This window comes from Coptis chinensis, chromosome 4 (assembly GCF_015680905.1).
Source record: "Coptis chinensis isolate HL-2020 chromosome 4, ASM1568090v1, whole genome shotgun sequence".
NCBI classification, from domain to species: Eukaryota; Viridiplantae; Streptophyta; class Magnoliopsida; order Ranunculales; family Ranunculaceae; genus Coptis; species Coptis chinensis.
Window position 1 is genome coordinate 32,409,755 of NC_141459.1, and position 15,421 is coordinate 32,425,175.

At 34.7% G+C, this 15,421-nt stretch overlaps 2 protein-coding genes and 1 long non-coding RNA gene across 6 annotated transcripts; 1 reads left to right on the forward strand and 2 right to left on the reverse strand.

Moving 5' to 3' along the window:
- Positions 1-332: 332 nt before the first annotated feature.
- LOC147503232 (uncharacterized) lies at positions 333-4,724 on the forward strand. The gene is made up of 4 exons (XM_086607995.1): positions 333-663; positions 1,255-2,037; positions 4,099-4,146; positions 4,218-4,724. Exons 1-4 carry the CDS (start codon positions 481-483, stop codon positions 4,533-4,535), a joined length of 1,332 nt encoding a protein of 443 aa, XP_086464121.1. The 5' UTR covers positions 333-480; the 3' UTR covers positions 4,536-4,724.
- A 767-nt stretch (positions 4,725-5,491) lies between these two features.
- On the reverse strand, positions 5,492-6,779 carry LOC147503233 (uncharacterized). Its single transcript, XM_086607996.1, has one exon. The coding sequence runs from the start codon at positions 6,678-6,680 to the stop codon at positions 5,583-5,585; it is 1,098 nt and encodes a 365-aa protein (XP_086464122.1). The 5' UTR covers positions 6,681-6,779; the 3' UTR covers positions 5,492-5,582.
- A 3,799-nt stretch (positions 6,780-10,578) lies between these two features.
- Positions 10,579-15,220, reverse strand: LOC147503234 (uncharacterized). 4 transcript variants are annotated; one of them, XR_015220153.1, is made up of 7 exons: positions 15,010-15,220; positions 14,402-14,486; positions 13,426-13,496; positions 12,881-12,973; positions 12,477-12,703; positions 11,737-12,002; positions 10,579-10,867 (listed from the first exon to the last, which is right to left on the reverse strand). It is a non-coding gene; the product is annotated as an uncharacterized LOC147503234 (long non-coding RNA). The 4 variants fall into 4 exon arrangements; XR_015220154.1 differs by having other exon boundaries at positions 12,477-12,717; XR_015220155.1 differs by lacking the exon at positions 12,881-12,973 and having other exon boundaries at positions 12,477-12,717.
- Between the last annotated feature and the right edge of the window lie 201 nt (positions 15,221-15,421).

The window sequence follows — 15,421 nt, forward strand, 5'->3', positions numbered from 1 at the left end:
TCTCGAACTATATACTAGCCCAACTCACCCAATTCCAAGTGTTCATGTTGTTACTGGCCAAAGTCCAATATTGTTGACTCAGCCTTTTAATTTATTTTCCTTTTTTTTCTTCATTTATTGTGCATTTGCCTTAAAACCCACCTCAACGTTTCCCATCATTGCTCATAGTTTCTTGTAATTGTACTTTCAATATAAATAAAATAAAAAAATAAAATTAAGAAAGCCCCATTACTCACAAAGTACACATTATCTAAAACCAGCTGAATTTAGCAAAATGGTAAAAACAGGAAAAAAAAAGAAATAATAAAAAAAGTATTGCCACCTGTGAGGTCGGCCACCAATCTTACAACTCCTTTTTTTGTCTTTCAACTGTTTTCTCTTTCTTTCCTTCCTTCATTTCTTCCTTCTTTCTTCTTATCAACCATAACAACTGTAAAACAAAACAAACAAAACACAGAGAGAGAGAGAGATTGAAGAAAGATGTCTTGCTCATCATCATCAGGATCAGAAGAAGAAGACGAAGGATATGATGCATATAGAAAAGGTGGTTACCATGCAGTAAGAGTAGGAGATCTGTTTGCAGGTGGTCGTTATATTGCACAAAGGAAACTTGGTTGGGGTCATTTCTCTACTGTTTGGCTTGCTTACGACACACGTTGCTCTGTATGTATTCCCTCCCCCAATCCTTTTTTTTTTTTTTTTTTATTATTATTATTATTATAAATGAATGATTTTACATTAGTTTGGATCAAATTTAATAAAAATATGTTCTTTTCATGCATTTCATTAATGGCTCTGTCTTTGTTTCTCTTGTTAGATCATATAACGTGTATTAATGTGATTTTTTATGTGGTTTCCATTTGGATCGATGCGTGGGCGATCTTATGTGTATGGATGCAATAATTTGTATTGATTATGATTATTGTATTTCTAACTATATGATGCTTACTCAAAATGGGGTGCAAAATTGATTTGGCAACCTGGTTTATATCTTTATTATATGGGTGCAATCTTGAATTTCTTATTGCGATTAGTGTAATTTTATCCTTATTGCATGATCTTGGTTTTGTACGTCTCGTCTTTATTTACATCATAGCTATTTTAGCTTCAATCCTTGTATGAAGATAAATGAAACATGCGTATGATAAGTTCAACTAGCCTTTTTATAGATGTAGCTTATGTATACATTTTTGGCGCTCTATAATAATACCATTTTTATGCATATAATAATACCACAGTTAATTTCTTGTGCAGAGATATGTTGCACTCAAGATTCAGAAAAGTGCAGCTGAATTTGCTGAAGCTGCTCTCCATGAGATTGAAATGCTTTCAGATATAGTGAATGGAGACCCATCAAACTCTAAATGCGTTGTTCGACTGATTGACCACTTTAAGCATGCAGGCCCAAATGGGCAGCATTTGTGTATGGTTCTTGAATTTCTTGGTGATAGTTTACTCCGACTTATTAAACATAACCGGTACAAAGGTCTCCCATTGAATAAAGTTCGGGAAATTTGCAGATGCATTTTGCAGGGTCTTGATTACTTGCACAGAGATCTTGGTATACTTCACACAGATCTAAAACCTGAAAATGTTCTTCTTCTTTCCACCATTGATCCTGCAAAAGATCCAATTTGTTCTGTGGTCCCTCCAATTCTTGAGAGACCAGAGGGAAATCAAAATGGAGGGGCTGTGATGAATATGATTGAGAAGAAATTGAAGAGAAGGGCAAAGAGGGCAGTAGCTAAGATCTCCCGCAGAAGGGACTCAGTCGGCGGTGTTGATTTGAATATGAAGAGGTCCTTGGAAGGGATTGATATAAGGTGCAAGATTGTGGATTTTGGGAATGCGTGTTGGGTTGATAAACAGTTTGCAGAAGAAATACAGACAAGGCAGTACAGAGCTCCCGAGGTTATTATTGGGGCCGGTTATTCGTTCTCCGTTGATATGTGGTCTTTTGCTTGCATGGGTTTTGAGCTTGCTACTGGTGACATCTTGTTTGCATCTAAGAGTGGTCAAGGGTTTAGTGAGGATGAGGTAGGCCTACATTGTTATTATAGTATATGAAGTTATGAACCTATTATTTGATGAACTGCATCATCAAGTCTTATAATATATGAATCAGACATTTAGACCGCATTCATATCAGCATTGAAACACATAATGGCGCAACAAAAACTAAAATATGGCTGAAAAATCTTGGAAATCAGAAGAAGAGTAAAAAATAAAAGAAAAAGCACTCGGAAGAAAGATATGTTATTTATGATGTGTTTTAAAGTTGATCCTCAGTTGTAATATTTGCTGCACAGTGTAACTCACTTGTAACACCTTAAGTACGAGACATAAATAATATGCTGAAACTTGAGGTTGCATAAGAAAATTAGAATATGGATAACAAACCTCATGAGTTGATTCATAATCAAATTGCTTTGGGTTAGTTACCAGTGTTAGTAGATATACACTTATTTTCATAAACAAGTAGCAATTGCTTGTGGAGTGTGGATGCATCATCTCTAGGATCATATCTTTTATTTTGCTTTTCTACTTTTCCCTGGAAAGTTTTAATTTGATACAAACAAAGAAAAATTTATTTAAGCACATTTTTTTGTCCTGATTTGTAAGTTATGAAATATACAGAAGGTCATTAATATATGCCTTACATATAGAATTGTTATTAAACTATTCAGTGACAATAATAATTACCAAATAATCTACTTTCTTTCTAGATGACAGTGTAATAGCTACGGAAATTAATCACATGACATTTTACTCAGTTATTTAAGGTGAATATTAAGCTTTCGAGAGCCTCATGAGTTCATGTTAGTCAGTAAACAAGTCCAGTATAGACTGTCATGCTTGCATCTATGTCTTTTTTTGTATGGGCCCCATCCTTGTTGATTTAAATAGAAAGATTCAACTGTGGACTCTTTTGCGAACACCAGAGATCTTGGCGAGTTGGCGCAGCTCAATACAGAAAGCATGCAGTTTTTAAAGGAAACTGGTTGGAAATTATTGTGGTTTACTTATTGAGACCTAGAAATGATAATGAAAAATTACCATTAATCATTAATTCACTTTTGCACTGTTCTAAAGGGAATGAAGATAATTACTGTAAACTAAGATCCAATATTCAAGTATTGTATCTGGACTTTTAGTGTTGTGTAAGTGGATAGGTCTAGACAACATTAGATTAGCCACCACCATCGCTTCCTATAGAGGCCAACAATGAATTTTCTCAGAAGCTGTTAATCAATTTATATGAACAACATTATCAGTATAATACGTAATATTACTTGGGCATAATAGTAGACCGAATATTCAAGTACAGTATCTGGACTTAGCATTTAGTATTGTATGAGTGGATAAGTCGACACAATATTACATTAACCACCATGATAGCTTCTTAGAGGCGTCAACAATGAAACACTTAGAAGCTGTTAATCAAATAAATTTAAATAACATCATCAGTTATGGAAATGAATATAATAAATTACATGATGGCTTTAGTGCTAAAAGCATGACTAACAAGTAAGACTAAATTTTCCATGACGATTATTTAAGTATGTAATTTTTTTTTACGAAAATAGTACCAATTGTAAGTAACTCAATGGACCTCCATCTGTCCTGTAGACCCATGGCAAGTTGCCACTTGCTTGTAGAAGCCAACTTTCTTTCGACCCTCTTAATCTAGCCTTCAGTACTCATTTGAGTCATTTTGATTCATGCTTTGAACTAACTATTCAATACTATGTCCTCAATTCCACATGATTTTTCATTTTCTATGTGCAAGTAATAGTAGAGTTCTTATTTACCTATGTTAGCTTTCACATTTGGATTGATTAAATCGGTACAGATCAAACTTCTTTTCCTTCTTTCTTCAGTATTTGTATCATTCCAAAAGAATTTTCATCTTGAACAATTTTTGTTAGTTGATGTACTAATAATCGCACTGTATAGAATACACATACAGTGGATATATGTAGTAACTAACAAAGGTCGAGAAACCAACTTGATTCTTTTCTTTGTTCCTAAACAAAATATTAAAAAATTTCTAGTTATCTGTCTTGGTTTACTGAGCCTGTTAATTTTCACATGTAGGATCATCTCGCTTTGATGATGGAGCTCTTGGGAAAGATGCCCAGAAAGGTGAGAAATCATTTTGTTTCCAGCTTTCTTGTGACAGCATTTAACACTGGTTTCCTCACTGTTGAAAACAGATTGCTGTGGGGGGATCTCGATCAAAGGACTATTTTGATAGACATGGAGACCTGAAGAGGATTCGAAGGCTGAAATTCTGGTCGCTTGAGCGACTTCTGATTGATAAATACAAGTTCAAAGAGTCTGATGCTCGTGAATTTGCAGAGTTCTTTTGTCCCCTTCTCGATTTTGCACCAGAGAAGCGACCGACAGCAGAACAATGCTTACAGCATTCATGGCTTATGCTTAAAAACACACCTCCAGGTGAGGATAAGGAGATACCTGTAGAAAAGTTGGGGATTGGGATGAGCAAACTACAGATCAAGGTGGGCAAGTGAACATACAATTTTATTAGGTTGGCATCAGCCACCTTTCAGAATGATTCTAACCATATGTATCGGTGTTGTTTTGGAATTTATTTAATGTGTTTGTAAAGTTTGAATAAATTCAATTTTGGTTATTAAAGGTTGATATTGAATATTGAAAAGAAAGATTGCAAGGATATGAAAATGATTTTGATTGTGAAATGATTAATTCATGTGTATCGAAAAGTCATATAATCATATAGTTGGGATGTTGTAAAGACATCACCAGGTTTTACCAGGGCTGTCCGCATTTCTAGAGCACCTCCCAACACAAATTAACGAACCAATATCTATATATTGTTGAAGGTTGCCACTTCAAACCACCATCACTGCTGCTGCTGCCTCTGATGCAGCTATCACTGCCATTGCTCGCACTCACTCACGCTGTTCCCAAAAGCAATTCTTGATCCTGATCTTTCGGATCAATTTCAGAACTCCTGAGCAATTATTTAGCAATATCAGGTTATCTTTGACAAGCAAAGTATCGGAGTATGAAAATATGCACTCTATCACTATCTCTAAAGCTGGCATTGGCTCTCAAGTCAATCAGTCACCTCCCCAATCCCCATTAAGACATTAAGATCACCTTAGCTTAACTCAGCTCACAAAGTTTTAATAAGTTCTTAACTACTTGCAAGTACTTGATATAAGGTTTAGCTTGACTACTCAATTGAAACTCATATGTGATTACAAATATTTTTGAAAAGTTAGACTTGTACAATTTGTTCGGAATAATAGCCGGTGAACTTGAGATATATGTAAGGTAGTGGATATGTACCACTATGCATGCTGTTGTCTACCTCTGGCAACCTGTCTTAATTTAATTAAGGGTGGTTATATTGACATACCCCCCCACCACTAGTTGCAATTAGGATTACCCCCCCATAATAATTGAAATTAGGATTTCCCCCCCAACTTAACAGTCAATAGGAGTCAACCAACAGTTTCCGTCAGTTGACTGGTCAAGGATCATGAATTGTCCTAAATGCCCTTTTTCTATGGAAATTACAAAATTAGCCATTAACACTGTTCTCTATCAACATTCCAGCTCGAGGGTTCCATTATCAACAAAGCACTGATGTTGTGAGCTTCTGCAATTATCCCATCTGAGACTAAAACTTGGATTACTGATAACCTTGGAATAATCCTGTTCTCCAAACTTAAGTTTAGAAGCTGTGGGCACTTGGAAACTAGTAACGGATCGTAACCCATCTTGTTCACTAGAAACTCCATTGTGCTCATTACCTTCTTCACAGATAAGCTCATAAAGAAAGGTTGCCGTTTGAATGCCATGAGTATGACCTCTTCAGACCAACCCCAACTCTTGAAAACGTCACATTTTGCATCCCAGGATGATTTGCTCAAGCCTGACAATACACGAATTGCTTGAACAAATCTATTTTTTGAAGGGTCAAACTTCATTTTCTTAGTTTCCTCGACAACCTCACTGAACCGAACCATCAATAATGTGTTAGCATTTCGTAGTAGTAGCTTCAAAATATTGGAATCCGGTACGCCATGAGTTCTCAAGAGCGCAATGTTGGGTGCAAGCCTTTTTTGTGGATCTTTATAAATAACCCACTTTGAATGTTTAAGCACAGTTATGACATCACTTTCTGTATGAAAAATACCTTTAAGGAAAGCAATGGATGGTATAATTTTGTTCTCTAAGCTTTTCAACAAGATGTCTGGGTTCATTGAAATGATTTGGGCAAGCTCAGGGCCAGAAACACCAATAGAGTTGAAAAAGTCGAGTTTGGGTTTAAGGGTTTTATCAGCATCAGATGATAGTAATTTTGGGCGGTCTTGAATGAATTTGGAGATGTGGGTGTCAGTGAATCCATAGTTTCTTAAAAGGTTAAGAACGGAATCTGGTTTGGTGAAGGTCTCAAATTGGACTTTTTTGGATGCAGAAACAGCTTTCTCATGAGACAAACCACACGAATTAACGAGGTAAGAGACTGTGAATGAGTTGTTATGTGTGGGGTTGCTGGAAATGGACCTAATGAGAAATGGGGCTTCAACAAAACGCAATAATACACTTGTTGTTGAATCTCCACGATTCAAAAACCCCTTTGCTCTATCTAGTCTTCTTGAACAGAGAAAGCGGAAGTACATTATAGTGAAAATAAATATGAACGGAGAAAACTCACAGTTGTTTTATTGATAGAGAATTGATGTAGTTATAGGAGCCTTCACACTACGACCAACTCTCAAAACCCTCGAGCTGGAATGTTGATAGAGAACAGTGTTAATGGCTAATTTTGTAATTTCCATAGAAAAAGGGCATTTAGGACAATTCATGATCCTTGACCAGTCAACTGACGGAAACTGTTGGTTGACTCCTATTGACTGTTAAGTTGGGGGGGAGGGAAATCCTAATTTCAATTATTATGGAGGGATAATCCTAATTGCAACTAGTGGTGGGGGGTATGTCAATATAACCCTTTAATTAAAGTTGGATTAATCTAGACCTAATTCAAAGTGACAAGTATTTTCTTACACGGATGATAGAGCTTTATATGTGGTGAAATAATCTAACTATCTAACTACTTTAAATAGAATTGTCTCATGAACAGTAGATTTTTCCTATTTTATCCCTATACAATTTCGATTATTACAATCATGTTAGAAATGAGGTTTGTAATATCACAATTGAGAGAGGAGTAAAACCATCCGTTTTTACATTAAAATGCAGACGCGTCTCTCTCATTCTAGCACACTGCCATCAGTTTTTCAAACAATTACAAAATTACCACTGTACTTTATGACAATCACGTGCGGCTCTCTCTTGATTTGGCGTTTTGCCCTCAATGTTACAGACAAGTACGAGATTGCTACTGACCGACAATTGTATTTTTGTGTTGCCCGGAAAAAAACAGCTAACCACACACGTGGCGACTGCCACGTACTAGTGTACTAGTCTAACTACCACCTACAGTTTTTTTTTAGGTGATTCCATCGGGCACTCATTAAATTGGATTGGGCAACCCCTAAAAATTTTTTTTTTACAAATTTGTCATATTACAAATTTGCCATCAAAGCCCAAGCCCAGCAATCAATTCAACCAATTCAACCGGTATCGCCAAAACGAACCCTATGAATTGTTTCTATTTACACTCAAATGACGTGACCATATCGTTTGAGTATACACACAAACGACTTGACTACGTCGTTTCAGTGTACACTCAAACTACGTGACCAAATCGTTTGAGTGTACACTCAAACTACATAGCCAAGTCGTTTGAGTGTACACTCAAACTACGTGACCATATCGTTTGAGTGTACACTCAAATGACATGTCCACGTCGTTTGAGTGTATACTCAAACTACATGACCAAGTCGTTTGAGTATACACTCAAACGATAAAACGACTTGGTCATGTAGTTTGAGTATACACTCAAACGATATGGTCTACACTCAAACTACATGACCAACTAGTTTGAGTATACACTCAAACGATATAGCCACGTAGTTTGAGTGTTAGTGTGAGTAACACTCAAACGCACTCAAACGATGTGGCCATATCGTTTGTGTGTGCATTTTAGATTTGGCTAATCATTTGATATCACATGCAAGTGGGTTGTTTAGGACTTATATGGGGAGATATGGTGAAGTCATTTGGACATAAACACCAATTACACTTTTATTATACATAAACACTAACACTTTTCTTATAATACAAATAATTAATCAATCATAAGTGTATAATAATTTATTTAAACAATTATGTGCAAAATTGAATTAGTAATGATCAATTATCAACACATTCCAATTGAATTAGGAAAATTGAAATCCGATTTAAAAAATTGGGTTAGAAACAACACAATTACACCAACACAACTACATGCACTATGCACTCTTTATCTGTTATGACATAGTATCTTTATAACCAAGTTAAAACATGTAATCAAACATGCTAAAATCTAAAATAATAATTTGTTTTATATCTAAACTTGTTATTATTATTATTTTTCAATTGTGAATCATAAACTAGTTTGGGGTTTGGAGTTCAGGGTTCAGGGTTTAGAAATTTCGTACCAACATATTTCACTTAATTATTTGAAATAATAATTTGTTTTATATTTAAACTTGTTATTTTTTATTTTATTTTTAAAATTGTGAATCATAAACTAGGTTGGGGGTTTGGGGTTTAGGGTTTAGGGTATAGGGCTGTTTACAAATTCCGTACCAACATATTTCACTTAATTATTCAAAATAATAATTTGTTTTATTTATAAACTTATTATTATTTATTTTCTTTTTCAAATTTTGAATCATAAACTAGTTTGGGGGTTTGGGGTTTGGGGTTTGGGTTTAGGGTTTACAAATTTCGTACCGACATAAAAAAAATTTAATTTCAAACATATTTCACTCAATTAACCAAATCTAAAATAATAATTTGTTTTATATCTAAACTTATTATTTTCCATTTTTTTTTATTCAATTGTGAATAATAAACTAGTTTGGGGGGGGGGGGGGGTTGGGGTTTAGAGTTTAGGGTTTACAAACATATTTCACTCAATTATTCGAAATATATCAAAATTTCAAATATATATATAATACTCATTACTCTTCCTTGCTCATTTTTTCATCAAAATTCTTACTCCTTACATAGAATACTCAAGTTTATCTACATATTAGAATACTTAAGTTTCTCTAAATGGAACATGAAGTTGAAGAATAAACATTTGAGGTAATGTTTGAGGTACAACAACAAATTAGAGAAGGAGAAAATAGAAAATATGTTGAAAGTGAAGAAGTGGAACAAAATATTGAAGGTCAAGGTGAAGAATTTGAAGATGCGACAAGTCGAGCAAATGAGATGCCGAGAAATCGTCGACGACAAAGTGCAAACCTAAATAATGAGGTAACACTTGATTAAAATGAATACAAAACACTTGATTGATTGAATGAATGAATAGATGCAAAACACTTGAATGAATGCAAAACCCGAGCCCAAACGGCATGGCTGGGTCGTTTGGAAACACTATAGAACGACATGACGGTATAGTTTGAGAACACTATAGAACAACATGGCTGGGTCGTTTGGTGACACTATAGAATTACATGGCCGGGTCGTTTGAGAACACTATAGAATTACATGGCCGGGTCGTTTGAGAACACTATAGAACGACATTTCATGACCATACAATAATGAGGGCCAAAGCTCAGAAATAGCAAATAAAACAATAAACTCAACAGTAAGCAAAGCACAAGCCTCTGATCTAGGTAATTACACTACAAGAAATAAGGTCTTTGGCGACAAAAAAAAATTGTCGCTAAATGTTGACAAAGCGTCGCTAATAAGATTTGACGACGTTTTTTGGAGTGTCGTGTCATCGTCGGCAATGATATAATCGACAAAGATATAAAGCGATGATATTTTAACGTCGCCCTAGATGAGATCTTCAGCGACGATTCTTATTGTCGCCATTGCTTCAATTTCGTCGCTAAATCATTTTTTTTTCTCGAAACAATAACGTCGCAAAAGATTTTTTTTGGATGACGTTTTTTAAATCGTCACTATTAAGACCTTACTAGCAACGTTTCTATCGTCGGTAAAGGTTTTAAAAATTTGAAAATTTAGAGTTATTAGCAACGTTTTTAGTATCGCTAAAAATAAAAGTAATTTGACACTCTTTTGAAATGAACGACGTTTCTATCATCATTGAAAAAAGTCTAAACTATTTAATTTTTTTTTTTTTTAGCGACGTTTCTATCATTGGTAAAGATAAAACAAATTTAAAAATTTGGTGTTTTAAACAACGTTATGATCGTCGTTGGAGTTACATATCTAACAGAAGATTGTTTTTTCTAAACACAATTAATATCACTAATTTCGTCGCCAAATGTGAACCATTTGTATAAACATTTCATCACTAATCCCACAACCTAAAAAATAATATTATGCTCTACTACTTTTTTCTTTTTATTTTTCACCTGTTTTTCCCCAATACCATTCAACAAATAAACATAAAAGAAAGCAACTAGAACACTGGAGCACTTAACTGTATTTAATAAGCAACAAAATTTCAATAAATAAAAGTTCAAATGTCTTTTTCATTAGACACAAAAGAGTTGCATCATTCCCCTTCCATAATATTTTTACTTAATGAAAGTACCAACAAAAACAATTCTAAACATCCCTCAAGTAGCTTTCAATTAAAATCGTCTTCACAAAAAAAAATTAAAATGTGACATAAAATAGCACATAGATTCATCTAAGGCCTCTTGCAATTCTAGACTGCCATTTTTTTACAAAAAAATCACACCATACCACTTCTCTTGTGACGTAAAATTATCTGTGCAAAAACGTTATCCATTAGACCACCAAAAAATATGGGAAACCAAGAATATAACAGTTTCATCACGTCAAAATCAAAATCCAGCCAACTATATTAACAATTACGTTAAGTTTTAAGATGTATCCAAAGGAGTTATCAAAGTCCTAACTCAGATTAGGAAAGAGACAGACATTAATAGTAGATGTAAATGAACTATTGTGATAAGAATTGGAAGTAAATGAAAGTGGCTAATTAGATGATTATTAACAATAGTTTCGACATGTGGTAAATATATATCTATGTCAAACCCAAAAAATATGAAAACTAGATGGAGAAGGGGGTCAATGAGTGACTTTTTCATTTAACTATGGAGAGACACTTAACAGGAGCAAACATCAAGACCAACGCCATCTATGGCAGATGGAGCAACAGGAAGGTTCAGATTTGTTTAGTCCCTAAACAGAGAAATCATAACTAATAAATTAAAAAAATAGTAGCAATATAGACGTTTAAACAGTACGACTCAAGGCATATAACAATATTTGTTATCCAGTTATCCACACATGAAGCAACAACCCACAAATACAAAGTTAATTAGTTGGTAAATGACTGCCAATAATCAAGACAGATGAGCAACATATATTTCCTAGTCAAATACAAGAATAAGCGTACCTACTATAGTGGTTCTAAAACTACACTCAAATCAGTATGTTCAACAACACTATAAGAAACTTTTAAGATACGATCTAGTACTTGACACTCAAACTAAAAGAGCACTGACTGGCTCATTGAGTTGGTGTCAAAACCACATTGGCGCCTAACAAAAAAAATCACATTCTCATTACTAAAAGTAATTCTATTAAATCAAGATAAGAATTATCACTGACCTCATCATCGTGTCGTTTTCTAGGTACCCAAGAAGCCAAATCAGCCCCTCCCCCCCCCAATATCACTCTAACTTTCTGTTATACCACCTGATCACCATTATCATCGTGTCGTTTTCTAGGTACCCAAGAAGCCAAATCAGCCCCAATATCACATCACTCTAACTTTCTGTTATACCACCTGATCACCATTGTGCAAATCCCCATCTTCAATCTCCTCAATCTCGGACAAGGACATGCATTCGGATTGTTCTTTATGCAATTTTGAGCTGAAACTTGACAACAACTCAAGTGTTAGTGACCAGCAAACTAACCCGAATTCTAGTTCATACAACCCTCCAAATGTTCCCTAACCTTTGTTGGTAAGCAAAAATGAATGGAAAACCCCAAAATCGTAATAGTTTATCAAATATGCTAAATTGTAAATGAAAATTTCTAAAATCAGCACAATAGATGCAAGACAATTCACCACTTTCCAAAGAAACCCCACAACCGGTAGTTTCCTAGCACTCTTGTATGAATTCAAGAAGTGTACATTGTACAATTCGGTCAAATTAAATGTTTGCCTCTTGCCAATTCAAGTCATAAAAAAAGTGTTTCCTTTACTTTAAGCCTCAAGGTCTAGTTTGATTTTTCATGTTTATATACCAACTACCAACTGCTGAGTACCTACACTTCTTGATTTTTTTTAGATTCAACTATACTAATATAAACAAGTGTGTATTGTTTATCTAAAGGGTTACCTATAGGTCATCAAGATCAGGAATCTCTGACATGGTTGACTCAAGAAGATGGCACAAGTAGAAGGTACTCTCCCAGTCCATGTCATTTATTTCTGCGCCAACTTCCCCTAAACCCTTGCTTGCTACCAGTTCCAATCCTTAAACATTTGCTCCATACACTTCTTACAGTGCTCTTTTGTAAGAGTCTCAATAGTGTCCAACTCATTAGAGATCCCTTGATTCATCAACTGAAATCAACACACTAAAAAGAAATCAACTAAACTTTTAAGTTACACACAATGCATGCATATCTGTGCATATAGAAAGTTTGTATATAAACTAGCAAGCACAAATGAACAAGTCAAGAAGGGGTTATCTGAGAAAACTGAAGACATCGAGAGGAGCTAATAACAACTGGTTTCTACCTCAAAGAAGCCCCAGCCAATTCACACAAGCATCTCTCATGGTCTCCATGGTTTTTGCTATTTCTTTACCATTTAGGTTCTCCAAGTTGAAAACTGAGAAGGACACGAATTTTCACTCAACAACATAACAACTCATTCTATTTACTTTCTCCTATAAACTATCATCTTCTAGCTTCCATGGCTTCCTTTGTTTACTGTTCTTTGAGTGTAATAAGGCCTCCTAGCTTCTTGAAGGTTCTAAGAGAGAAGCAAATATTTGAATATATAGTAGTGCCTGTGTTCCCATTGGAAATTGCCTAAGGTCAGTACGATTAAATGCTTAATCCTCGTACCACTAGTTCATAATAGGAACTCAAAGACCGATCAATCAACTCCAAACCTTCTAGCATATGGTCAGTAGACCATGGAGAGAAGTGAGAACTCACCCCTTCTTATAGTAAGATATTCACTATAAACTAAAAGGAACATTGCATATTTTTCTCCAGAGACTAAGTATAGATAGTAGTCGTGGTATCGAAAAGCACATAATCTGATATCTACAGTACCTTTGTGAAAGTCTTTAAGAAAGTCCAACACACTCAATTGAGCTGGTGTGTGCCAGCAGAGAATTTACAACCTGCAAAGGATAATAATAATAAAACAATAGTTTCAATAACAATATCGAATAAAAGTTAGAGTGCAGGACAACAGAAAGTATCAGCAGCAAAAGACTAACAACTCAAGTTAATCAAGATTTTTCTACTCTAAATGCATCAACAAAAGTACTATATGTTACAACATTGGGTTTCAACCCATTTTCCTTCATTTCACGGAGATAAAAGAAGGCCCGCGGCATCTGTTCGTATTTACAGAAACAATTAATAAGAGCATTATACGTTATGACATCTAGTTTGTAGATTCGATAATTTAGAACCATAGAAGAAAAGAGGATTCTGATATCAAATGTTCCAATTAAGAGCCCACTTCATTTGCCAAAACATAAGGGAAAATAACCATGTGTATCCAGATTCAAGGAAAAAATTTCAGAGTGTTTTAGTCTTTTAGATATATTACAAATGGAAACACAGGATCAATAATTGTTGTTTTAATTTGGTTAAAGTTGGTGAATGGCATGATTTAGATAGTTACAGTAGAAAATGTCAAGCAATGGTTTAAAAATTCAAACCACTAGAGATGCACATATGTACTAATAATTGCCAAACCATCAGATCAGGACGTAGTATGACAAATATATTAGGAGTTATAAACTTAATGTAGGATCGACTATGATAATCGTGCATGAGGCTAGCATTTGATGCACCAGAAGATTCCCTTTTAACATGTTTGTCGTTGAGCTTACAGAACATCAACTTGTAAAGTATCAATTTTAGAAAGTAACATAGAAGAGATGCAGAACGTCTAATGTGAAACAAGACTTTTTCAAGATAGGACAATAAATTCTTAAACCAACAACAAAAGCTTATCTGAGATACAAAAAAATCATACTAAAAGCCATCAAATGTTTATTTGACGAAAAAAAACCTGAATAACTTTGAATTTGTTCCTCCTTTGATGAGCTTGTACCAGATATATTTGACGATCTAGGAGGTGGTTTTGAGATGATACTCTGCGAGACAAGAGAGAACCATAAATATCCATTAGAGTAGAACTTGGAGCATATAGACATACCAACAATGATTCGATAATCTAGTCAACTTGCTAACCTTATTTAAAAATGATTAAGAAAAATACATCTAATTCAAAGAATATAATGGAAAATAAGAGGTAAGAATCTGTTATTCAAGTCCCAATTCAAAAGAGAAGCCTATCCATCGCAAATTCACAGTTACCATTTTCAGACTTACTGTAATTTATGCATAATAAACAGAGTAACATCATTAGAGACTCTCCTACAGACAGTTTAATCTTGTAACCTATTCGCTGTTAAACCACCTTGGCTGGACTATCTAACTTGATAACTATTTTATATTTTCTTCTTTAACTTAATATTATCTTCTGATCATCTCATATTCATGTCCACCTCAAACCTCAAATGATCATAAATTACAAAGACACCAAAACAATTATCGAATTACTGATGTAATTATTATCGAATTATATTTTCTACATTTGATCATAAATTAACTTACTTGAAGCTGATTGAAGATAGAGAAGTTGAAGAACTTGAGAACCCAACAGGCCCAGCAACTCACAATGCTTTGTTTATGGATTGTATTGCTTCAATTCGCTTGATTTTGGATTTTTTTGGTTAGGGTTTCGCGTAATTTGTAAAAGGGTTTTGCGCGCGAGAGAGATGACCGAACGAATAGGTTTTCCTAGTTTGCGATTTGGTGGTGGGGGGAGGGGGTGTACTGGGCTTCGTTGTTTGGGCTTGGGCTGAAGGCTGCCCAATCTAATTTTAGTGGCGCCCAATGCAACACCTTTTTTAATACGCCGTTTTTTTATTTTTTCAATTTTGCCCTTGTCAAACATTATTATTATAACCTATGCCACAACGGCACAACTTATGCCATCCGAACTTTCGATAATTCCATCTGAAAT

Bases quoted from the DNA above. Each gene is read 5' to 3' on its own strand.
- LOC147503232 (XM_086607995.1), top strand. From the start codon at position 481: ATGTCTTGCTCATCATCATCAGGATCAGAAGAAGAAGACGAAGGATAT. The intron at 664-1,254 runs GTATGTATTCCC...TTTCTTGTGCAG, and splicing joins CTTACGACACACGTTGCTCT to AGATATGTTGCACTCAAGAT. The intron at 4,147-4,217 runs GTGAGAAATCAT...TGTTGAAAACAG, and splicing joins TGGGAAAGATGCCCAGAAAG to ATTGCTGTGGGGGGATCTCG.
- LOC147503233 (XM_086607996.1), bottom strand. From the start codon at position 6,680: ATGTACTTCCGCTTTCTCTGTTCAAGAAGACTAGATAGAGCAAAGGGG.